This window comes from Stegostoma tigrinum, unplaced genomic scaffold, assembly GCF_030684315.1.
Source record: "Stegostoma tigrinum isolate sSteTig4 unplaced genomic scaffold, sSteTig4.hap1 scaffold_438, whole genome shotgun sequence".
In the NCBI taxonomy this organism is placed as follows: Eukaryota; Metazoa; Chordata; class Chondrichthyes; order Orectolobiformes; family Stegostomatidae; genus Stegostoma; species Stegostoma tigrinum.
Window position 1 is genome coordinate 55,548 of NW_026728366.1, and position 25,932 is coordinate 81,479.

Sequence of the window (25,932 nt, forward strand, 5' to 3'; positions counted from 1 at the left end):
CCAGCAAGCCCCGCGGAGCCGCTCCACCCACCGTCCCGGCAGGCTGTAGTGGAGTGGTAATCCGAGATAACAAAGTGTGGGGCTGGATGAACACAGCAGGATCTCAGGAACCCAAAAAGCTGACGTTTCGGGCCTAGACTGAGGAATGGGAGGGAGAATTAAAATGGTTAGCGACTGGGAGGTGCAGTTCTTTTTTTTATTGCGAAACGAGCGGAGGTGTTCTGCAAAGCGGTCCCCAAGCCTCCGCTTGGTTTCCCCAATGTAGAGGGAGCCGCACCGGGTACAGTGGATACGGTATACCACATTGGCAGATGAACATCTGCTTAATATGGAAAGACATCTTGGGGCCTGGGGTAGGGGTGAGGGAGGAGATGTGGGAGCAAGTGTAGCATTTCCTGCGGTTGCAGGGGAGTGTGGAGTGGACAAGGGAGTCACGGAGAGAGTGGTCTCTCCGGAAAGCAGACAGGGGTGGGGATGGAAAAATGTCTTGGATGGTGGGGTCGGATTGTAGATGGCGGAAGTGTCGGAGGATGATGCGTTCTATCTGGAGGTTGGTGGGGTGGTGTGTGAGAATGAGGGGGATCGTCGGTTACGTGGAACAGTCCCTCTTCCGCACCTACACAGGCCCCAAACCCCACCTTTTCCTCCGTTACATTGATGACTGTATCGGCGCCGCCTCTTGCTCCCCAGGGGAGCTTGAACAGTTCATCCACTTCACCAACACCTTCCACCCCAACCTTCAGTTCACCTGGGCCATCTCCAGCACATCCCTCACCTTCCTGGACCTCTGTCTCCATCTCAGGCAACCAGCTTGTAACTGATGTCCATTTCAAGCCCACCGACTCCCACAGCTACCTAGAATACACCTCCTCCTACCCACCCTCCTGCAAAAATTCCATCCCTCCAATTCCTCCACCTCAGCCGCATCTGCTCCTAGGATGAGGCATTCCACTCCTTGGTGAGACCATACCAGATTTGTGTCCAGTTTGGTCTGTTACCTAAGGATATGCTTGCTGTTGAGGGACTACAGCAGAGGATCCCCAGGATGGTGACATGAACCTATAAGGAGTTATGGAGGACTTGGGCTGATGTTTTCTAGAGTTTTGAAGGTTAAGAGATAACCTCACTAGTGCAAACTAAATTTTTACAAAACTCAGTGGAGTAGCTGCAGGAAGCATATTTTCCCAGGCTTCGGTGGGTGGGAACACAGGGAGAAACTGTCTCAGAATAAGGGGCTGAATATTTAGGGCTCAGGAGATTTGTCATACAGAGAAATCTTTGAATGTCCCTTCCACTAAGGGCTGTGGCTCAGTCGTTAATACTGCAGCCACTCAGTGCCAGGGTCCCAGGACTGATTCCAGCCTCAGGCGACTGTCTGTGTCTGCGTGGGTTTCCTCCCACAGTCCAAAGATGTGTCAGGTGCATTGACCGTGCTAAATTGTTAATAGTGTCCAAGGATGTTTAGGTTAGGTGGGTTAGGCATGGGAAATGCAGGAGTAGGGGAATGGGTCTGAGTGGGATACCCTTTGGAAGGACTTGTTGGGCTGAATAGCCTGTTTCCACATTGTAGGGATTCTATGATACATGCATCCTTGCAATGGGGAGTCCGGAAGCAAATTACACGCTGCAGGATTTTTAGATTATGACTTGCTCTTGTAGCCACTATGTTTGTGTAGTACATCAGTCTAGCACAGCACAGGAACAGGCCTCTTGGCCCACCATGTCTTTCTCAACCATGATGTCGTTCTGAACTAATCTCATGTCTCTAAATGCCTCTTTAAAATTATCTTATCCATTTTTACCTGTCATCCAGGTACCTACCACCCTCTTGCGCCCCACCCCCGGCACCTTAAACTTATGCTCCCTTGTATCTGACATTTCCTTGTGGAAAAGCTCTGGCGAACCACCCTTATCATTGCCTCTCATTTTTATGTACTTCTATCAAGTCACCTCTCAGTCTCTGGATGCTCTCGTGAAATCAGTCCAAATCTCTCCTTATAGCTAATACACTCCAATCCAGGCAACATCCCAGTAAACCTCTTTATACACCCTCTTCAAAGCCTCCACATCCTTCCTATAGTGCAGCAACCAGAACAGCGCACACTACTCTAAATTTGACCTCACTGAAGTTTTGTACGACTGAACGACTTGCCAATTCTTATACTCAATACCCCAATGAATGAAGGCAAGCATGCCATATGCCTTATTTATCACCTCATTCACTCTTGTTGCCACTTTCAGGGACTGTGAACTCAGATCCCAAGACCCTCTCTATATCAATGCTCCTAAGGGTCTGGCCATTTACTGCGCACTCTCATCTTGCATTTGATATCACAAAACGCATCACCTCACACTGAAGAAGGGTCCTGATCCAAAAAGTCAGCTTTCCTGCTCCTCTGATGCTGCCTGACCTGCTGTGTTCCTCCAGATCCACACTTTTATTACCTCACACTTGTCTAGGTTAAACTCCAACTGCCATTTTTGAACTCAAATATTAAATAATTGATATCCTGCTTGGACAACCTTATCATCATCCGAAACTCTACAAATACATCCTTCATTATATTCATAAGCACACTCCCTCTGTATCCATATGCACCTCTCCCCCGTGTCGACGTACACCCCTCCCCCTGTATCCCAGACACCACCATCACCGTCCCTGGATATGTCCTGTCTCATCAGCAGGACAAACCCAGGACAGGTGTTGGCACAGTGATATACAGTCAGGAGGGAGTTGCTCTGGGAGTTCTCAACATTGACTCTGGACTCCATGATATCTCATAGCTTTAGGTTAAACATGGGCAAGGAAACCTCCTGCTGATTACCACATACAGTCCTCTCAGCTGATGAATTGGGACTCCTTCATTTGACAACACTAGGGAGAAGCACTGAGGATGGCAAGGGCACAAAATGTACTCTGGATGGATGATTTCAATGTCCACCACCAACAGTAGTTTCGATTAGATTCCCTACAGTGTGGAAACAGGTCCTTTGGCCCAACAAGTCCACACTCCCCCTTCGAGCATCCCACACAGATCCATCCACCTATAACCCACACACCCCTGTACAGTAGGAGCAATTTAGCATAGCCAATCCACCTAGCCTGCACATCTTTGGACTGTGGGAGGAAACTGAAGCACCCGGAGGAAACCCACGCAGACATGGGGAGAACATGCAAACCCCGCACAGTTACCTGAGGCTGGAATCGAACCCGGGTCCCTGGTGCTGTGAGGCTGCAGTGCCAACCACTGAGCCACCGTGCCGCAGCAGTACTACCGATTGAGCTGGTTGGGCCTTAGAAGGACATAGCTGTGAGACTGGAGGAACACAGCAGGCCAGGCAGCATCAGAGCAGCAGGAAAGTCAATGTTGTGATCAGAGATAATGGGAACTGCAGATGCTGGAAAATCCGAGATAACAAAGTGTGGAGCTGAATGAACCCAGCAAGCCAAGCAGCATCTTAGGAGCACAAAAGCTGACATTTCGGGCCGAGACCCTTCATCAGCAATGGGGGAGGGGGAGAGGGTTCTGAAATAAATAGGGAGAGACGGGGAGGCGGACTGAAGATGGATAGAGGAGAAGGTGGACTGCAGCAGTTCGAGAAGGCAGCTCACACCACCTTCTCAAGGGCAATTAGCGACAGGCAATAAATGCTGACCCAGCCAGCAATGCACACTTCCCACAAATGAATGAAAGAAAATATATACACTTCCTCCCTATCCACATGCATCCATCATGGTATCTGACAGCAGGCTACACAGAACTCTACAGGACCATTTGTTTTCTCATTGATTGCTCTTTATTTGAACACACACTCATTACACACCCACACACTCACTCATGTATACATGGTGTACACACCCACACAGACATGTACACAGTCTGCAGCCTTGCCTCAGACAAGATCTCTATGGTGCCAGGTCCACACATTGTTGGTCATGATGGCCAGCACGCTGCTCATTGGTGCTGCCCAATGCCACTCAGGTTCTTCAACTGCAAAGAGAAAAAGGAGCCATCGTCAGCAGCAGCAAGGTGTGGGCCTGAAGGTAAGGAGTAGGGAGAAGAACTTGGCCCAAAGGGAAGGCGCAACCTGAGGGCAGGGAGGAGCCTGGGCCAGTACCCCAGGGGAGGGGCTGGAGCCCGCAGGGTTGAGGAGAAGTTACAGCATGGGATACAGAGCATGGGATTGGCTGTCCTGCCCTCTCCCATAGACTATGGCTATCTCAGGGTAAGTGGCACAGAGTGGCATGAAAGTGGCGATGCTTCAGGCACAGCTACAGACAACACATGGTAAAAGTGGCTTTCAATTGCACCAGTATAATCAATGCTACCCTTTTCCAACACTGGAGGATGGAATCACCCAGATTAGGAGCACCCACCCTGGCCCAGGACCACCTTGCTGGGGGCCAGTAACCTCAGCGTGGCTGAGGCCTAAGGTCCTCAGTCTCTCCACAACTGAGATTCAGGGCGGCTTCCTGCCTGCCTCCTGCAAGTACCTTTGGTGGTAAATCCCCAAAAGCTGACACTTACCGTCACTGCAGCTCCCCTCAGCCCAAGGAAAAGAGCTCTGCTCGTCAACTCAACCTGTAGGAGAAAACAGCCAAGAGTGATTGAGCTCGGAGTGATTGACCCCAGAATGACTGAATAGAGTCAGTGCATGATCATAGAGACACATGAATCAAGTGTGGGAATAGGCCACTTGGCTCCGTGAATCTGTTCTATTAGTCAGTCAGATCATGGTTCCACATTCCCAACCACCCTTGGTAGCCTTTTACTCCCTTTCCAGTCTTTTGCCTCAAAAATATTCAAGGACTCTGCTTCCATCGCATCCTAATGAAAAACCCAAACCTCACAGAAAATGAACTCACTTCTGTCATGAAAAGGTGATCCCTTATTTTTAAATGTTGGCTCTATTTCTAGAATTTCTAACAGGAGGAACCATCCTCTCCTCATCCATTGTGTCAATATAGATCAGGATCTTAAATGCTTCAATCAGTTGCTTCCTACTCTCAAACTCCAGTTGATAAAAGCCTAGCCTGTCCAAACTTTCCACAGGTAACAACTCACCCATTAATCTAGAAAACCTTCGCTGAAGTACTTGCAACACATTTAGGTACTTCCTCAAATAAGGTGCCCAATACTGTGCAAAGTACTCCAGATGTGGTGTCATCAATGCCCTGCATAACTGAAGGGTAACTTCCCTGCTTTTGTGTTCAATTACTTTTGCAATAAATATCATTCTATTCACTTTCCTGATTACTTGTTGCGGCTGCAAACTAATCTTTTATGATTCATGCACTTGAACACACTCTCCATCTCTGGGCACTGCAACCTCTCACCAATTAGACAATGTTCTTCTTTTCTAACTTTCCCCGCTAAGGTGAACCAATTCACGTTTTCTCACGTTATATTTCATTTTTCAGATCTTTGCCCAGTCACTTAACTTATCTAAGTATTTTTGTTGCCTCCTTATGTCCTCTGAATAACTTATTTTCCTCCCTGCCTCTGTGTCATCAATAGATTTAGCCACCATACCTTCGGACCCAAATCACTTCCATGCACTGTAAAGGGCTGAGGCCTCAGCACCAAACCCTTGTAGCACACCAATTGTTACACCCTGCCAGCTTGAAAGAGATCCATTTATGCCAACTCTGTTTCTTATTAGCCAGCCAATCCTCTATCCATGCCAACATGCCAGTCCCTATACCAGGAGATTTTATTTTCTGCTATAACCTTTGGTATGGTACCACATCAAATGCCTTCTGGAAATCTATTACAAAAATCTATTCCCCTTTACGTACAATTCGGGTTTCTCTCTCAAAAAATTCTAATAAATTGGTAAAACATGTTTTCCCTTTGACACAACCATCTTGGTTCTGCTTGATTACCTAGAATTTGTCTTTGTGCCCTCTCTAATGTCTTTAATAATATCTTGTAACAATTTCCCTGTGAGAGATGCTAAACTAAACAGCTTCTAGTTTCCTGCTTTCTGTTACCCTCTTTTTTTAAATAAAGGAATTACACTATTTTCCAATCTAGTGGAATCTTCCACAAATCAAGGAAATTTCAGATCATTAGAACTAGCACATTAACAATCTCTTTTAAGACCCTCAAATAAAGGCCATTAGCACTTTTCAGCCCACAGCTCTAACAATTTGCTCAGTGACACTTCTGTGGTGATTGTAATTATTTTAAATTCCTCCCTCCCTTCCATTTCCTGATTTACAGCTACTTCTGAGATGTCACTTGTATCCTCTATAATGATGCAAATTATGTGTTTAATTCGTCCATCATCTCCTTATTCTCTCTTAATTTCCCAGACTCACTTAGTACAAGACCAATATCACTTTAAGTCTTTTCTGTTTCATGTTTATCAAAACTCTGGCTGTCTGTAGTTCTATTTCTATCTAGCTTTCTCTGGTACTCCCATGTTTCCCTCCTTATTAATCTTTTAGGCATTTTTGCTGCTTTCTATTACATCCCATTGATCTGTCGTGTATCTTAACACAATTTTGTGCTTTTTCAAAAAAAAACTTTGATACTATCTTTAACTTTATTAGTAAACCATGGATGGTGGGTTCCCTCCTTGCAAATGCTTCCTAATTGATAGAATATGTCTATTCAGTAATTTCTGAAATATTGTCTCCGTTGCCTGTCAATACATTTCTCCCTCAACCTAATTCACCAGTTCAACATAGCTTTCATACCCCCATAACAGACCTTCTATTAGTTTAAAGTACCAGTATTTATTCCAAATGACCAATCACAGAGAGAGAGGGAGTGATTAATCCCAGGAGTGAATCTATCAAGTGAACACTTCATGGGAGTCAGACTGTTTCCACAGTGAGTTAGGAGTGTGTTCAGAAGGATGACTGGGAGTGATGAGTGTGAACGGTGAGCAAGTACAAACAAAGTTCTATTTAACTAGCTTTGCAATGTCTCATGTCCTTATTGTCTCATCAAAACAGTTAAGATTCTTAAAAAGGCTTGACAGGGTCAATGCTGAGAGGATGTTGCCTCTTATGGGCGAATCTAGGACCAGACAGCATGGTCTCAGAATAAAGGAGTGCCAATTTAAGTGTGGGATGACGAGGAATTTCTCTTGAGGGTTGAATGTCTTTGGAACCTCTTGCTACAGTGAGCTATGGGGGCACAGTCGTTAGAGGAGCAGAGGGATACATAGAACATAGAACATAGAACAGTACAGCACAGAACAGGCCCTTCAGCCCACAATGTTGTGCCGACCATTGATCCTCATGGATGCACCCTCAAATTTCTGTGACCATATGCATGTCCAGCAGTCTCTTAAATGACCCCAATGACCTTGCTTCCACAACTGCTGCTGGCAACGCATTCCATGCTCTCACAACTCTCTGCGTAAAGAACCTGCCTCTGACATCCCCTCTATACTTTCCACCAACCAGCTTAAAACTATGACCCCTCGTGCTAGCCATTTCTGCCCTGGGAAATAGTCTCTGGCTATCGACTCTATCTATGCCTCTCATTATCTTGTATACCTCAATTAGGTCCCCTCTCCTCCTCCTTTTCTCCAATGAAAAGAGACCGAGCTCAGTCAACCTCTCTTCATAAGATAAGCCCTCCAGTCCAGGCAGCATCCTGGTAAACCTCCTCTGAACCCTCTCCAAAGCATCCACATCTTTCCTATAATAGGGCGCCCAGAACTGGACGCAGTATTCCAAGTGCGGTCTAACCAAAGTTTTATAGAGCTGCAACAAGATCTCACGACTCTTAAACTCAATCCCCCTGTTAATGAAAGCCAAAACACCATATGCTTTCTGAACAACCCTGTCCACTTGGGTGGCCATTTTAAGGGATCTATGTATCTGCACACCAAGATCCCTCTGTTCCTCCACGCTGCCAAGAATCCTATCCTTAATCCTGTACTCAGCTTTCAAATTCGACCTTCCAAAATGCATCACCTCGCATTTATCCAGGTTGAACTCCATCTGCCACCTCTCAGCCCATCTCTGCATCCTGTCAATGTCCCGCTGCAGCCTACAACAGCCCTCTACACTGTCAACGACACCTCCGACCTTTGTGTCGTCTGCAAACTTGCTGACCCATCCTTCAATTCCTTCGTCCAAGTCATTAATAAAAATTACAAACAGTAGAGGCCCAAGGACAGAGCCCTGTGGAACCCCACTCACCACTGACTTCCAGGCAGAATATTTTCCTTCTACTACCACTCGCTGTCTTCTGTTGGCCAGCCAATTCTGTATCCAAGCAGCTAAGTTCCCCTGTATCCCATTCCTCCTGACCTTCTGAATGAGCCTTCCATGGGGAACCTTATCAAATGCCTTACTGAAGTCCATATACACCACATCCACAGCTTGACCCTCATCAACCTTACTAGTCACATCCTCAAAAAACTCGATAAGGTTTGTAAGGCATGACCTACCCCTCACAAAGCCGTGTTGACTGTATTTGATCAAGCCATGCTCTTCCAGATGGTCATAAATCTTATCCCTCAGAATCCTTTCTAACACCTTGCAGACGACAGACGTGAGACTTACCGGTCTATAATTGCCGGGGATTTCCCTATTTCCTTTCTTGAAGAGAGGAATTACATTTGCCTCTCTCCAGTCCTCAGGTACGACTCCAGTGGAGAGCGAGGATGCAAAGATCTTCGCAAGTGGCGAAGCAATTGCATTTCTCGCTTCCCAAAGCAGCCGAGGACAAATCTGATCCGGGCCTGGCGACTTGTCAATCTTAATGTTTGACAAAATTTTCAGTACATCAGCTTCCTCTATCTCTATCCATTCCAGCATGCACACCTGCTCTTCAAAGGTTTCATTCACTACACAGGTCGTTTCTTTCGTAAAGACAGAAGCAAAAAACTTATTTAGGGCTTCCCCTACCTCCTCAGGCTCCACACACAAGTTCCCTATGCTATCCCTGATCGGCCCTACTCTTTCTTTGACCATTCTCTTATTCCTCACGTAAGTGTAAAATGCCTTTGTGTTTTCCCGGATTCCTTCTGCCAAGCCTTTCTCGTGCCCCCTCCTGGCTCTCCTCAGACCATTTTTGAGCTCCTTCCTTGCCTGCATGTAATCCTCTCTAGCTGAACTTGACCCTAGCTTCCTCCACCTTATGTAAGCTACCTTCTTCCTTTTCACTAGAAGCTCCACCGCTCTCGTCATCCAAGGTTCCTTTATCTTACCCCGTCTTGCCTGTCTCAGAGGGACATATTTACTCATCACTCCCAACAACTGTTCCTTAAACAATCTCCACATGTCTATAGTTCCCTTACCATGGAACAACTGCTCCCAGTCCATGCTTCCTAATCTTGGAGTTCATGTTCACAGTTTCCTGAAAGCTGCCACCCAGGTGGATAGAGTTCTTAAAAAGGTGTATGGTGTGTTAGCTTTCATTAATAGAGGGATTGAGTTCAAGAACCAGGAAGCTATGCTCCAGCTATACAAAAGCCTGGTTCAGCCACTTCTGGAGTATTGTGGTGGAGCAGTTTCAAGTCTGAAGAAATTACAAGAGAGTTGCAGTGGGAGAGTGATTCCCTGAGGTTGGTCCGGAGGGAGGAGGGTAACTTCTTCAGGTTAGGCATCCCTGGAAGAGGCTTCGCAGTGAGGTTAAAATTGTATCAGTGATAATGGGAACCGCAGATGCTGGAGAATCCAAGATAATAAAATGTGAGGCTGGTTGAACACAGCAGGCCCAGCAGCATCTCAAGAGCACAAAAGCTGACGTTTCGGTATTGTGTCCAGTTCTGGTCATCTCATTACAGGAAAGATGTGGAGGTGTTGGAAAATGTGCAGAGGAGATTTACCAGGATGTTGCCTGGAATGGAGGGAAGGTCTTACTTGGAAAGGTTGAGAGAGCTCGGGCCTTTCTCTTTCGAGCGACGAACGATGAGAGGTGACTTGATGGAGGTATACAAAATGATCAGAGTTATAGATAGGGTGGACAGCTAGAGACTTTTTCCTAGGGTAGAGGTAGCTATTACGAGGGCGCATCGTTTTAAAGTGAGCAGATGTAGATACCGGTGAGACGTCAGAGGTAGGTTCTTCACTCAGAGTGGCGTGGAATGCATTGCCGGAGCGGCTAGTGGAGTTGGCCACATTAGGGGCATTTAAATAGGCATATGGATGACAGTATAAGGTAGGGGTGGAGGTTAGATAGTCCTTCGGATTAGGGTAAAAGTTCGGCACAACATTGTGGGCCAAAGGGCCTGTACTGTACTGTATTGTGCTGTTTTATGTTCTATGTATATTTAAGGCTGAAATAAATAGATTCTTGGTCAGTAGGGGAATCAGGGTTATAGGGAAAAAGGCAGAAGAGTGGTCAGGAATGTTCAAGCAGGCTTGAAGAGCTAACTGACCTTGAATCATAGAATTATAAAAGAACAGAAGAGGCCCTTCAGCCCACCCAATCTGTACTGCTAGAAATATACTCTTACCTACACTTGTCCCATTTTCCTGGACTAGACCTTGAATTTATAACATTAAAGATCGAGAGATTCCTTGTCTCAGCTAACCTCTGAGACAGCGTATTCCAATCCGCACCACCCACTGGATGAAAAACATTTTTTCTCAAACCCCTCTAGACCTACTGCCTTTCACTTTAAAATTATGCCCTGTTGTTATTGATCCTTTGACTAAGAAATAATTTCATACACCTCTACCAGGTCCTTTTCAACCTTCTCTGTCAGAAAGAAAACAACTCAAGCTCATTCAGCCCTTCTTCATAGTTTAGCTCCAAACCAGGCCAATCCTTGTGAACCTCCTCTGCAGCTCCTCCAGTGCAATCACTTCCTTCCTACTATGAGGTGACCAGAACTACACATAGTAATCCAGTTGTGGCCTAACCAAAGTCCTGTGTGACTTCCCTGCCCTTATAATCTAGGCCTCAACTGATAAAGGCAAGTGTCCTATATGCTTTCTTAACTACCCTGTTAAATGTTCTGTCACCTTCAGGGGTCTGTGGACAAGCACTCCAACACCCCTCTGAGCTTCCTAGTGGCCTCCATTCACTGAGTGCTCTGTTGTCTTGTTACTTCTTCAAAAGTGCATCACCTCGCATGTATCAGAGTTAAATTCCACCTGACAAATCTGATTATATCCTCCTGTACCCCAAAATCATCTTTCTCACCGTCACCCACTAGCCAATATGTTTTACTGGATACCAACAGCTTTATCTTCTTTATCAGTTTCCCAGATGTAACCTTGTCAATAGCAATATAAACTACATCAACATGCCTAAAGTGTCAACTCCTCGAAAATTTCCAAATTTGTTAAGCATGACCTCCCTCTGACAAAACCATACTGACTATCTCTGATCAAACACTCCCTCTCTATATGGAAATTAATTACTTTTGTTCCTTAACTATTTTCACCAACTGATTCCCTACCACTCACTGGTCTGTAGTTCCCTAGTTTATCCTTACACTTCTTTTGTAAAGTAGAACCACATTAGTTGTCCTCTAGCACCTCTCCTGTGCCAGAAAGGAAACTTGGAATTTTGGAATTTAGAAATTTGGATCAGGACCCCTGTAATTTCCTCCCTTATCTCCCACAGCAGCCTGGTAAAAACTCATCCAGACCTGTCGATTTGTACACTGTTAAATCCACCAAAATCCTCCAATACCTCCTTGCTTCTTATATTGATCTTGTCCCTGTTCCTATTTCTAATGGTCTTATTGTCACTGTGTTACTGCATGGTGGCAGTGTTTCTGTGGCGTGAGCGGAACACTACACACGAGGACTGAGCAAAATACATGTAGCCCCACATGCAGGTGTAGACACTGACAGCTTGAGCTGTCTCTTAGTGTGGATATAACCAGGCTGACTGGGTTCTCACCTGTTTGGCAGAATGAGCCATATTGGCAGCGTCGTGAACACGGTTTTCCAGGAAGTTCCAAGTATCTTCATAATCTGGGGAGGAATCCTGAAGCAGCACCAGCTCTGTCGTGTTGTAGATTCCAGCCAGGGTGGCTCGCTTTGTGTACCAACTTGACTGCTCAGATTAACAAACCACAATATTACAGTCACTGGATATTCACTAGTCCTCACCCTGCTTCCTGCAGACAACCACCTGCGCAAACCATTCTCCATGTAAGCCCCATCTCCCCATGTAAACACCATCGCTGTGCAATATTCACACCCTGTGCTAACTCCAACCATCTGTCAACTCTAAAGCCCATGTAAATCCCATCCCTGTGCAACCACCACCCTCACGCCCAATGCACCCTGCCTGTGCCACCCCACCTCATTCACACTAGTGCCCTCTGTGTAATCCTTTGCCACACACAGAGTACGCTGATCCCAAACATATTTGTCCCCTCTGCATACCCCCATCCCATACAGACCCACCCGCTTCAAAACACTAGTCCACACGAAATTACCCCTCCTATCCAAAGTCCCACACCCAAACAGGTTTACCACTTCCGCATTTGTTCCCCTGCTAGAACACTGGATTAGTGTTACTCACGTCTGTAGACCTGTCTCCTGCATAGTACCAGATCTCATCCACCATCTCTGTTAGGTTCCTCAAACTGTCCGCAATGTTTTGTGGCAGCAGTAAAATACTCATTGCCTGACAGAAAATATTGAGACTGTGAGATGAGTCTGTGTATGGTAACAGTGGTAACATGGATTATCCCAATGAAAACAATGTCAGCACACATGAGGAATGATCAAGGACATACATCCCTGTCAGCACAGGATAGCTGGGAGTGACTAGCTGCCATGACACGAACACCCCCTCAGGCAAAACACTCTCAACTCAAGCCTCAGGCTTGTGCAAATATTCACAGCTGACTCTACAATGCAGGATTGAGGGAGCGCTGCACTGTCCAGAGGTCTGGGCTGAGGGAGCGCCGCGCTGTCCGAGGAACCACTGTGATGTCCAAGCATCAGGACTTGGAAAATGCTGCAATGTGCATGGGTCAGGACTGAGGGAACACTGCACAGATTCAACATCTGGAGAGCATTACCACATGGGACACATTCACCCAAGACTGATATGAGGTTCTGGGGACTGACATGAAAGTCGAGGGCACATCTTTTACTAAAATACATTCACGAGAATCACCAATATTTTTTGCCCATCCTTAATTGGTGGTGGTGAGCTGCCTTCTTGAACTACTGCAATCTAGCAGCAGAGAGCATAATATTTTGGAGTAGATTTGTAGCTCGGGTTGTGGGTCTTGAGGTTGCTTGGCTCGCCGAGCTGATTTCTTGTTTTGTTACCATGCTTGGTAACATCCTCAGTGCAGCCTCCGATGAAGCGTGGGTGTGTTTTCCCGCCTGCTTTTTAAACCCTGGGATCCAGTACATGAACACCAACTGGCTACAAAAAGATACAACCAATACTCAGTCATCTCAATCCATATTGATAAGGAGAATCACCACTTTGACTGGGACAACACCAAGACCCTGGGACAGGCTAGGCTGAGACAGGCACGAGAATTCCTAGAAGCATGGTACTCCGTGAAGCATGCTATTAATAAACACACTGAACTCGACCTCATATACATTCCACTACGAAGGAAAACCGAAGTGAGGCAATCCATCTTAATGGACCCCAGAGTTTAAAAACCAGGTGGGAAAACACACCAACGCTTCATCGGAGGCTGCATTGAGGATGTTATCCAGCATGGTAACGAAACGTCTGCAAAAAAAAAACCAGCTCGGCGAGCCAACCAACATCAACAACCTCAAGAGAGCAAAACCTCAGAATGAAGCGTGACCTATTTAGGACAGGGATGAGGAGTAATTTTTACCTCACAGAGGGTCTTAAATCTGAGGAATGCTTTACTGCAGACAGCTGTCGAGGATGGATCCTTAAATATTTTCAAGACTGAGACAGACTGATTTTTAATCAAACATTGTGGGGAAAAGGCAGGAAAGTACAGATGGAGATTATTGGATAGGCCACAATCTCATTGAACAGCTGATTATGGCCTACTTCTGCTTCTGTGTCTCGTAGTGTTATGCTTATGGTCTTGTTTCCCATTCTTAATCAATTTCAAACTAAATGAGCTTGCTAGGGCTATTTCTGGGCAGTTAATAGTCAACTACATTGCTCAGGGTTTGGAGCCATATGTAGGCCAGGTGTGATGAGATTGGCAGTTCCCGTCCCTAAAGGGCAATTTGTGAATCAGATGGGACTTTACAATAATTGACAGTTTGATAGTGACCCTAGATGAGACTAGATCATTATTCCAGATTTATTTGCTTGGCTCATGGTGGGATTTGAACCCAGTGGGCTCTGGATTACAAGTCTAGTGACATTATCGCTGCTTCACTATCTCCCCTAATGTGGCAGGGCTTCAGTATGATTCATTTGTCGTGGGATCACTTAACATTGTCTATTTAGTTCTGCGATATACAAGTATCCCTGCAATTGTAACTTCACCAGGGTGTCACTTCATTTTGCTGTATGCCTGGTGCTGCTCCTGGCATCCTCTTAGCACTCTCCACTGAGAGCCCTGGTGGGGGCAGTGTTCAGGGAGAGTTAAGCCGAGTCTCTTCCAATGACATCAGTTGGTTATTATTCAATGGAGGGAGATGATTAGATGAGACTCCCTATAGTGTGCAAACAGGCCCTGATATTGCAATTGTACAGGCCCTGGCTGATCAAGGCTGGGGGTGGGGGACTGTATGTGTTACCTGTGGCCAGCTGTCAATGTAGGGGATCAGCATGCGTAACCTTGCCTCCACTGCATCCTTGAGAAACCTATCCATCTGCTTGGCTCTGTGTAAAAACAGAAAGACACATGAGTAAAGAAACAAATGCTGAAAACTGATTTCTTCCAGTCCTTTTGGGGGATTCCTGCTGGGAGCAACTCAATTCAGTCTTCAATAGGGCTGGGAGTGGGGGACGAGCAATGCAGACATGAGGTTCTGAGGGGGAGAGGGGTGAGAGTGGATGAGGTGATGGTGGCTCAGATTTGAAATAGCAAAGTTTTGAGGGGTATGGAATGAGGCGTTGGTGAGCTGAGAGGATCAGTGCCATTAGAATGCAGTGGGATGTGGGGGAGCCAAAGTGTAAGGGTGGGGAGCGGGATTGGGGAGTAGGGGCAGGGACAAGAGGTGGGGGGGCATGGTGCAATGAGGGCAGTACATGGGGTGAGGGGTGGAATTGGGTGAGGGGGTGATGATGTGAGTATTTGAGGGGGCAATGGGGGAATGTGAAATGTGGTGATGGGGTGAGGGGTAGTGACAATCGGGTGAAGGTGTTACGGAGGAAGGTATGATGATAGGAGGTGGTGATGGGGATGGTGCAGGAAGGAGATGATGGGGGGGTGGTTGTGATAAGGGGAAGAAGGGTGAGGGTGTGAAGAATTGATGGGGTGGTGGTGATGGGGGGAGTGACAGTAGCAATGCTGAGAGCTCTGGGGGAAATACAGTCCCTGGTGGGGCTTCTCCTGTGACCATTGATCAATGGCAGACACTGAGGGTCTTGTTGAACGTTAGATCCCCATTCACTATGTTAGTGTGGGCTTGTTCTGTGTGGGACCCCAGCTTTCCCAAGCCAAACACGCATTAATGAATCAACTAGATTCTATATCATCATCACAACACCTTCCTCATCAACTTTACTATTTGATTCCCTGATTCTTTAGACTCACTGTACAATTCACTTGCTACGGTGGGTTTCAACTCTGGAGTATTATCGAATAACAGGGGTGCACCGTTTCACATTTGTGCAACATTGCACTCCCTATGTCTGATACAACAGCATGGGATCTGAGGCTGTTGCTTCTTCTGCCATACTTACTCCTGGTGTCCTAGCTGCACCTGTTGATGTTGCTCGCTCAGCTGTTCAGAGAGTTGCTTGTTACACTGAGACACAAAGTGTAGAACTAACTCCCCAGGGCCGTGACGAAACATCCCAGTCAGCGCTGGTGACAGATCCAACACCTGAGGCAAGACAGCAGGCAGAAAACACAGCGATGGTTACACTGCAGCCGATCAGAATCTTAAAGCCCAGCAGCCAGTCACTGAGACACTGGTGAAGTTGTGGATAGTGAGGAAGGTCATCAAACGATACAGCAGGGTATAGAATCATTTGGAAAATTAGGTAGAGAAATGGCAGATGAAGTTTAATCCAGACAAGTGTGAAATGATGCATTTTGCAAGGCCAAATGCAAGAAGAAAGTATACAGTAAATGGCCAGACCTTAGGAACATCGAAACACAGATGGGTCTTGGGATGCAAGTTCTTATCTCCTTAGGAGTGACAAACAAATGGATAAGGTGGTAAAGAAGGCATATGCCATGCTTGTCTTCATCGATCAGGGCATTTAATAGTAAAGTTGGCAGATCATGTTGCAACTGCATAAGACTTTGGTCAGGCCCCATTTGGAGTATTGTGTATAGTAATGATCACCACGCTAAAGGAAGAATGTGGAGGCTTTGGAGAGGGTGCAAAAGGAAGTTTACCAGGATGTTGCCTGGATTGAAGTGCATCAGCTGTAAGGAGAGGTTGAATATGTTTTGACTGTTTTCACTTGAATATTGAGGCTGAGGAGTGGCCTGATAGTAAGTATATAACATTATGAGAGGCATGGATTGGGTGGACGGTTGGAGTCTTTTTCTGAGGGTAGAAATGTCAAATACCAGGTTGCATTGGGTTAAGGTGAGAGGGGAAGAATTTAAAGCAGATGTATGAGGAATTGTTTTAGACTCTGCAGGCAGTCTCAGAACAACACTTAGAGAAAGGAGAAACAGGAGCTGTTTTAACAATAGTAGGTCATAATGAGACTGACACTTTTATACACACTGTCCTCTGTAAATGCACGTTTGGAATTCAGAATGGAAAAACTGCCACAGCACAAAGTCAAATCCAGTGGTTTGGAGGTGTGTGTGTGGATACTGTATTTTTCATATTTTACAGCAATGATACAATCCTGGTTCATACCTTGGCCCCTTCTGCAATGGCCTCCACTGACCAGCCATACATGGGGACAAATTCCAGAGCCGCAGACAGGAGCTGCTGCGTCAGCTGTTCCTCGGATTCAAAGCCCTCTGTCTTTTCTCTGTTCTGATCAGAATGGCTACTGGGAGAAGGGAAATGGAACAGTTATAAAATTCTCTCAGTTCCTGTATCACATCCTATTAAGCCAGTGAGAGAGGAGTCACACCATAACCCAACTGAAAAATACCCAGAGCCGTAGGTGTATTTGATTGATTCACTGCAGCAGATCCACAAGTTCAATGCTGGAACGTGATTCAATATGATCCAGGATGGTTGGGAAGATCACTGATCCAGTCTCACTGGCGAGAGTCCCAACTCCAATAGGTGCAGGGTGTAAGAAGTAGAATCTTCATCTAATTACAAAGCATGTGTTCACACTGACCCCTGACAATAACACATGTCCAACCCAACTCTGTTTTGCTTTATCAATTCCTTCTGCAAACCCATTACTATAAAGATCCATAGAAAGTGGCATGGCTGAACACTCAAACAAAAATCGAAATTCAGAAGAAAAGTTATCAATTTCAATGAAAAATATTATTTCTTGAAGGTGCAATGCCTGTGGTGCCCAGTCAAGAGAATTCTATGAAACATTACAATTAATATGCAATAAGTTACAGTAATTCCTCATTAGGTATTCTGAGATTTTCCTGTTCACCTTTTCCCAATTTTCCTGCATTTCTTTGGAAGTATGTGAACAGGAAAAATCTGACTATGTTCCAGTATTGGGTAAAGGTCATGTGCTGAGACTGTGCTGGAGCAGTTTGGCTTTTGCATCATGTCCAAATCAAGTCCTTAAAACAACAGTCCAGTTCATTCCATCAATTTCCCCCCAGTCCATTCTCCATTTTAAACAGTGATTCAACTGCATTTTGTACGTTATCACTGAATCTCTTTCCACCACACTATCAAACTAAGCATTCTGAATCAGACAATTAGGCATCATCTTCCTCTCTGGTTCTAATGTTTCAATTTTAACATCAATATCTGCCTTTGGAAGAGGCCATAATATTTCCCAATGACCTCACTGTACTTTTAAATAAAATTTGTTGCTGAGTTTTAAAGAAGTTAGTCAACCTAGAGGGAGCATTGAAAGCTTAAAGTGAATTCAAGAATGTTGTTGGCTGTACCAGTAGTAGGCTGGATTAGAGTTATAGAGTCATACAGCATGGAAACAGACGCTTCGGCCCAAAATGCACCATGCTGACTATGGTGCCCACTCAGCTAGTTCCAACTGCCCATATTTGGGCCCTATCCCTCTGAACCATTCCCATCCATGAACCTATCCAAATGTTTTTTAAATGTTGCCATTGTACCTGTCTCAACCACTTTCCCTGGCAGCCCATTCCATACATGCACCACTCTCTGCGTGAAGAAGTTGCCCTTATGTCCTTCTTTAAATCTTTCCCCTCTCATCTTAAAACCTATGCCCTTTAGTTTTCAATTCCCCATTGCTGGGCAAAAGACTATATGCATTCATCCTACCTATGTCCCTCACTATTTTATGCACCTCAATATGTTCATCTCTCATTCTCCTAAATTCCAAGGAATAAAGACCTATCCTGTCCAATCTCTCCCTATAACTCAGGCTTATTGGCATGGCAACATCCTTAAATGTTTTTTGAATACTTTCCAGTTTATCTATGCCTTTCCTATAACAGGATGACCAAAACTGTACACAATACTCCAAGTACGGCCTCACAAATGACTTATACGACTGTAACGTAATGTCCCAACTCCTAAACTCAATGCCTTGACAGAAGAAGGCCAGTATACTAAATGCCTTCTTCACCACTCTGTCCACCTGTGATATCACTTTCAACGAACTACCTATTTATACTATCAGAGATAATGGGAACTGCAGATGCTGGAGATTCCAAGATAATAAAATGTGACGTCAGCTTTTGTGCTCCTGGGATGCTGCTTGGCCTGCTGTGTTCATCCAGCCTCACATTTTATTACCTATTTATACTGCTAGGTCCCTCTGTTCCACAACACTCCTCAGGATTTTACCACTTACTGTATAAGTCCTACCTTGGTTTGACTTTCCAAAATGCAACACCACACATATACATTTATTGAACAGCGTTTGCCAATCCTCAGCCCACTTCCCCATGTGATCAAAATCCCTCTATAAAACCTTCCTTGTTATCATCCACAAACTTACTAATCATGTGTTGTACATTCACATCCAGATCATTTATGCAAGAAACAAATAACAAAGGAGCCAGCACCGATCGCCTATAGCACACCACTAGTCACAGGCCTCCAGTCCGAGAAACAACCTTCAACCATCACCCTTAACTTCCTCCAATGGAGTCAATTTTGAATCCAATTAGCTAGCTTTCTGTGGCTCCCATGTGACCTAACTTTCATGACTAGCCTGCGATGTGGGACCTTGTCAAAGTCCAGGTAGGCAACATCCACAGCCCCACCCCCATCCATCCTCTGGTTACGTTTTTGAAAAACTCTTAAAGTATTTGTCAGACATGACTTCCCGCACACAAATCCATGCTGACTATCCCTACTTAGACCTTGACTATCCCTCAGTATCCTTTCCAATAACATGCCCACCACTGATGTCAGGCTCACTGGGCTGTGGTTCCCCTGGCTTGTCTTTGCTACCTTTCTTAAACAATGCAACAACATTAGCCACCTTCCAATCTTCTGGAACTTTATCGGTAGCTAAAGATGAAGCAAAAATCTCTGCAAGGGAGATCTCTGCAATTTCTTCCCTGGTCTCCCGCAATGTCCGAGGATGGACTTGATCAGGCCCAAGGGATTTATCTACCTTAATGCGCTAAGGCTGCAAACACCTCCTTTCTGGTAATGTGTCCAAAACATCCCCACTTGTTTCCCTTATTTCCTTCAGTAAACACTGAGGAGAAACACTCATTAAAAACTTTCCCCATCTCCTTTGGCTCCATACAGGCAGCCATGCTGATCTTTAAGGGGTCCTGTTGTCTCCCTAGCCACCCTTTTATTCTTAATATAAAGAACAAAGAAAATTACAGCACAGGAACAGGCCCTTCGGCCCTCCAAGCCTGCGCCGATCAAGATCCTCTGTCTAACCTGTCATCTATTTTCTAACGGTCTGTGTCCATTTGCTCCCCACCCATCCATGTACCTGTCCAAATATATCTTAAAAGACGCTAACGTGTCTGCGTCTACCACCTCCGCTGGCAAAGTGTTCCAGGCACCCACCACCCTCTCTGTAAAGAACTTTCCACGCATATCTTCCTTAAACTTTCCTCCTCTCACTTTGAACTCATGACCCCTAGTAATTGAGTGCCCCACTCTAGGAAAAAGCTTCTTGCTATTCACCCTGTCTATACCTCTCATGATTTTGTAGACCTCAATCAGGTCCCCCCTCAATCTCCGTCTTTCTAATGAAAATAAGCCTAATCTACTCAACCTCTCTTCATAGCTAGCACTCTCCATACCAGGCAACATCCTGGTGAACCTCCTCTGCACCCTCTCCAAAGCATCCACATCCTTTTGATAATGTGGCGACCAGAACTGTACACAGTACTCCAAATGTGGCCGAACCAAAGTGCTATACAACTGCAACACGACCGGTCAGCTCTTGTACTCAACGCCCCATCCAATGAAGGAAAGCATGCCGTATGCCTTCTTGACCACCCTATTGACCTGCATTGTCACCTTCAGGGAACAATGGAGCTGAACACCCAGATCTCTCTGTTCATCAATTTTCCCTAGGACGTTTCCATTTACTGTATAGTTCGCCCTTGAATTTGATCGTCCAAAATGCATCACCTCGCATTTGCACGGATTGAACTCCATCTGCTATTTATCTGCCCAACTCTCCAGTCTATCTATATCCTGCTGTAATCTCTGACAGTCCCCCTCACTATCTGCTTTTCCACCAATCTTAGTGTCATCTGCAAACTTGCTGATCAGACCACCTACACCTTCCTCCAAATCATTTACATATATCACAAAACAACAGTGGTCCCAGCACAAATCCCTGTGGAACACCACTGGTCACAGGTCTCCAATCTGAGAAACTCCCTTCTACTACTACCCTCCGTCTCCTGTTGCCTAGCCAGTTTTTTATCCATCTAACTCGCACACCCCAGAACCCATGTGACTTCACTTTCTCCATCAGCCTGCCATGGGGAACCTTATCAAACGCCTTACTCAAGTCCATGTATATGACATCTACAGCCTTTCCCTCATCAATTGACTTTGTCACGTCCTCAAAGAATTCTATTAAGTTGGTAAGACATGACCTTCCCTGCACAAAACCATGTTGCCTATCACTAATAAGCCCATTTTCTTCCAAATGGGAATAGATCATATCCCTCATTATCTTCTCCAGTAGCTTCTCTACCACTGACATCAGGCTCACCGGTCGATAATTACCTGGATTATCCTTGCTGCCCTTCTTAAACAAGGGGACAATATTAGCAAGTCTCCAGCCCTCCGGGACTTCACCCGTGTCTAAGAATGCTGCAAAGATATCTGTTAAGGCCCTCGCTAATTCGTCTCTCGTTTCCCTCAGTATAGCTATAGACCTTCTGGGATTATCTTTCACCTTATCTGCCAGATCAATCTCATACACTGTTTTTGCTCTTCTGATTTCCCTCTTGAATGTGTTCCTACACTTTTTAATAGTCATCTCGGGATTCACTTGAGCCCAATAACTTAAACCCAATGTGTGCCTTCTTTTTTCTAATCAGAGCCTCAATATCCCTTGTCAGCCAGGTATCCCTAAACCTGCCAGCTTTTCCTTTCATCCTAACAAGGACACACTGTTTCTGGACTCTTGATATCACATTTTAAAAAGTCTCTCATTTGCCAGTTGTTCCTTTTCCTTCGAACAAACTCACCCAATCTATCTCTGCTAGATCCTGCCCTATCGCTCCAAAATTGGCCCTGCTCCAGTTTAGCACCTTAAACTGTGGACCAGTCCTATCTTTTTCTATAACAATGTTAAAACTAAGAGAGTTATGGTCACTGGACTCAAAGTGCTCTCCAACTGACACTTCAGTCACTTGCCTGATCTTGTTTCCTAAGAGGAGGTCCGGTGTTGCACCCTCCCAAGTAGGGCCCTATACGTTGAGATTTAGGAAACTTTCTTGGACACATTTGACAAATTCCACTCCATCAGGGCCTTGTACACTCTGGGTGGGTCAGTCAATACAGAGGAAATTAAAATTTCTAATCAATACTATTCTATTTATTCTGCATGTATCTGCAATGTCTCCATATATCTACACTAGTACCTACTGACTATTTGGAGGTCTGTAAAACAGCCCCAGCAGAGTGGCCAATCCCTTTTTATTTCTATGTTCTAACAATATGGCCTCACTTGATGACCCCTTAAAGAATATCCTCTCTAAGCACTGTTGTTATGTCCGCCCTTATCAAAAGGGAACTCGCCCTCCTTGCTTACTTGCATTTCTGTCAGACCTGTAGCTTCTGTATCCTGGAACACTGAACTACTAGTCCTGTCCTTCTCTTAGCCATGTTTCTGTTATGGTTATAATATCCCAGTCCCCAGAGCCAATCCATGCTTATGAGCTTATCTTCCTTACCAGTTAGGCCTCATGTTGAAATAAGTGCACTTTAAACCAGAAGTCATTCCACCCCTTTACTGTTGCTCCTGCCTATCCTGAATAGTAACCTTGCTCTCGATGTCTAATGTATTTTTCCCTAGCTTATTAATGGCCCTTCTCTTATTCAGAGAACAACCCACCCCCCCCAGCCCCACCAAACTGGTTTAAACCCCTGCCGGTAACACTAGCAAATCTCCCGACACGGATATTAGACCTGATCCGGTTCAAGTGCAACCTGACCCTCTTATAGAGTCACCTCTACCTCAAAAGAGATCTTATTGATCCACGAACTGAAAACTCTGTCCCCTACGTCATTTCCTCAGCCTCGCATTCATCTGGCTTATCTTTCCATTTCCATCCTCACTGGCACGTGGCACTGGGAGTAATCCAGAGATCACTACCCTTAAAGTCCTGCTTTTTAAATTCTTACCTAACTCCCTACACACATTTTGTAGGACCCCATCCCTTTGTCTTCCTATGTCATTTATACCAATATGCGGAATGACCTCTGGCTGTTCACCTTCCCCTTCAGAATGTTATGCAACATCTCAGAGACATCCTTGCCCCGTCATCCAGGAGGCAACACACCATCCTCTGATGCTGCCTGACCTGCAGTGATGCTCCAGCTCCACACAGGGTTATCCTGGTGTCTCTTCTGCAGCCACAGAATCTCCTGTCTGTCCCCCTCGCAACTGAGCTCCAATCAGTATCGTTCTATTAGACCGCACCTTTCCCTCTGAGTCGGTCACAGTGCCACTGACCTGACTGCTGCTCTGCTAGCCCCTGAAAAGTCACACGCCAACACCCCAAACAGTATCCAAAGTGGTATACCTGTTATTGAGGGAAAAAGCCACAGAGGAACCCTGTAATATCTGCTTTTGCCCCATACCTCTTCTGGTGATCACCCAGCTATCTGCAGCCTGAACCTTAGAAGTGACCATTTCTCTAAAGCTCTTATCAATGATGTTCTCTGCATCCTGGATGATTCTGTGTATGTCCAGCTCCAGCTCCCATTCCCTATCACAATCTGTCAGGAGATGCATTGGGTGCACTTCTCGTAGATGTAGCCACCACGGAAACTAGAAGACTCCCTGATCTCCTACATTTTACAAAAGGAACATTCCAGTGACCTAACTGCCATCCCTACTGCCTTCAGTCCAGACAGAAAGAAATTAAGAGTTAAAGAGCCCATACCTGCTCTTACTTGTAGCCCTGTTCAGTCTCCTCAGGCCGAAACTTCTCAAGCAAGCACCTCAGCGATTCCACTCTAACACTGGCCTACCTGTTAATGGCTGCTCACTTGTACATCTTTACCTTGCAGTCGTACTACTCACAGAGCCCTTTCTTTTAAGTCAGAGGACAGAGTTACAGTGGGAATGTAATGTTTTGGGTTTAATTATACCTTGACACTAGATTCTGCCTGACCTGCTGTACAGTCATGATAACAGTGACGATGTCTCCCAGAATTCTGCTGTAATAACTCTCAGCTGCCCTCTGACTGTTTTAGGACAGAGTCCCCATTAAAATACTTGCAAATTCATAATAAGATGTAACGTGGATTACAACTAACTGACAGATGTGTCTGAAAAACTGTACTTTGTTTCAATATCAAGTCAGCACTCAGAAGATGGTTTATATTCATGAAGACCAGGAGGCATCATGTCAGAGAATAAGACATTGAAATGTTTTTAAAAATGTTCTTTCCTTAATTGGTCTTAAGTGCTTTGAAGGCTGCAAGAGAGAATCCAAATGGAAACTGAATGAAAATGTCTCCTTTTGACACGCAGAGAAGTTAGCAAATGCAGAGGAGAAGGAATGACATACCGGTAATGTCAGTGGGAGCAACCTAACAGATGGAAAACCTTCTGATTCACTCCATCATCTACAAAGTTGACGTGTGATGGAATATTCCCCACATGCCTGGATGAGTGTAACTCTAACAACATTAGAGAGGCATGACCCTTAAAGAGCAACTTTTAAATCCACGACCACTGCCATCTCGAAGTACAAAGGCAACAGATAGATGGGAACACCACCAGCTGCAAGTTGCCATCCAAGTCACTCACCATCCTGTCTTGGAAATACATCACTGTTCCTTCAATGTCACTGGGTCAAAATCCTGAAAGTCCTTGCCTAACAGCTTTGTTACCTGCATCCCAAAGACTTCAGTACTTCCAAATGGCAGCTCACCACCACCTTCACAAAAGTGTGGACCAGCCAGCGTTGCCAAAATCCCACGAACAAATAAAAAAAAGGTTTAAATAAAATGCTTTGTCAGCTGGACATAGTATCAAATCTTCAAGTTACATTCAGGGATCAGAAATTAAAGAGATCAGAAATGGTTTCTTACCCTATGAACAGGAATGGACTGATAAAGATCATTGAACAGTGAGGAGGAACTGGAAACTCCTGAGGGATTTAAACATTGGGCCCTATCAGAGGAGTATTTCATACCATGGTTTGGACAAAGATGATGTGAGGCAGATTGTGAGTGGACAGGATGATCTTGTCAATGATACTGTAGAAAGAACAGCTATTAAAAAAAAATTTCAAAGAATGATTCTTTGAATGGCCAAATGGGTCAGTTTGACTGCTGGAGGTACAATCAACTGGCAGCAGTCTGCTCGCTGGTGATCGTAAGGATGTCTTTTTTGTAATGTATTTAAGGTCAACAGAAATGGTGCCTCTCGTTCAAATCAAATAAACACATTTCTGTTTAATACGAGCTTTGTGAATTGTCTCGTTATCTCTTATATTTCCTGTAACTGAATTATCGAGTAATCCGTCAGCAGAAGGGCACACTTCACACGAATTAGTTTTTCTTGTAAACTTAATGTGCTGTTTTAACGTCCTGTAGAAGGTAAAGTTGTTGATATCCTGGACGACGTAGAATATGGCTGATCTACACTAAGCTATGAGCAGCTGTCTGTACCTGGAGTAGGATTCCTTGGCCGCTGTGAATGTCTGAGAGCTTTGGGAGTGCTGTTTAGGCTCCTGTTCTTCACCAGGCACCCGCAGATACAGTGATGATCGCAGGCCCCTGCGCACCACATCACAGGAGTACAGACCAAGCTGTTGACAGAGAAAAAGGGCTTCAGTTCCCTCATTCATTCGTAACAAAGAACATTAAAAGCATCATACACATCAAATGCTCCACAACAGGTATAGCATGGCATTAGATACAATGTAAAACTCTCTATACTATGATTGCAGAGTCCTTAGCCATGACCAACCCTGCCCTCACACCTTCCCTTCCCGCTTACAATAGAAGTAGGATCGTAGGGGGGGAGGGGGGGAGGGAGGGGGGGGAGAGGGGGAAGGGGGGGAGAGGGGGAAGGGGGGGGAGAGGGGGAAGGGGGGGAGAGGGGGAAGGGGGGGAGAGGGGGAAGGGGCCGG

General features: G+C 45.4%; 1 protein-coding gene across 1 annotated transcript; it reads right to left on the reverse strand.

The window, feature by feature from the left end:
* Nucleotides 1-3,775: 3,775 nt before the first annotated feature.
* On the reverse strand, nt 3,776-25,608 carry coq9 (coenzyme Q9 homolog (S. cerevisiae); the record flags this gene model as incomplete). The annotated part of the gene is made up of 8 exons (XM_059644032.1): nt 3,776-3,992; nt 4,530-4,583; nt 11,832-11,987; nt 12,462-12,566; nt 14,645-14,729; nt 15,756-15,898; nt 16,898-17,036; nt 25,469-25,608. Coding segments are annotated over 8 exons (858 nt in total), but the record flags the coding sequence as incomplete, so codon positions are not given.
* Nucleotides 25,609-25,932: the final 324 nt, after the last annotated feature.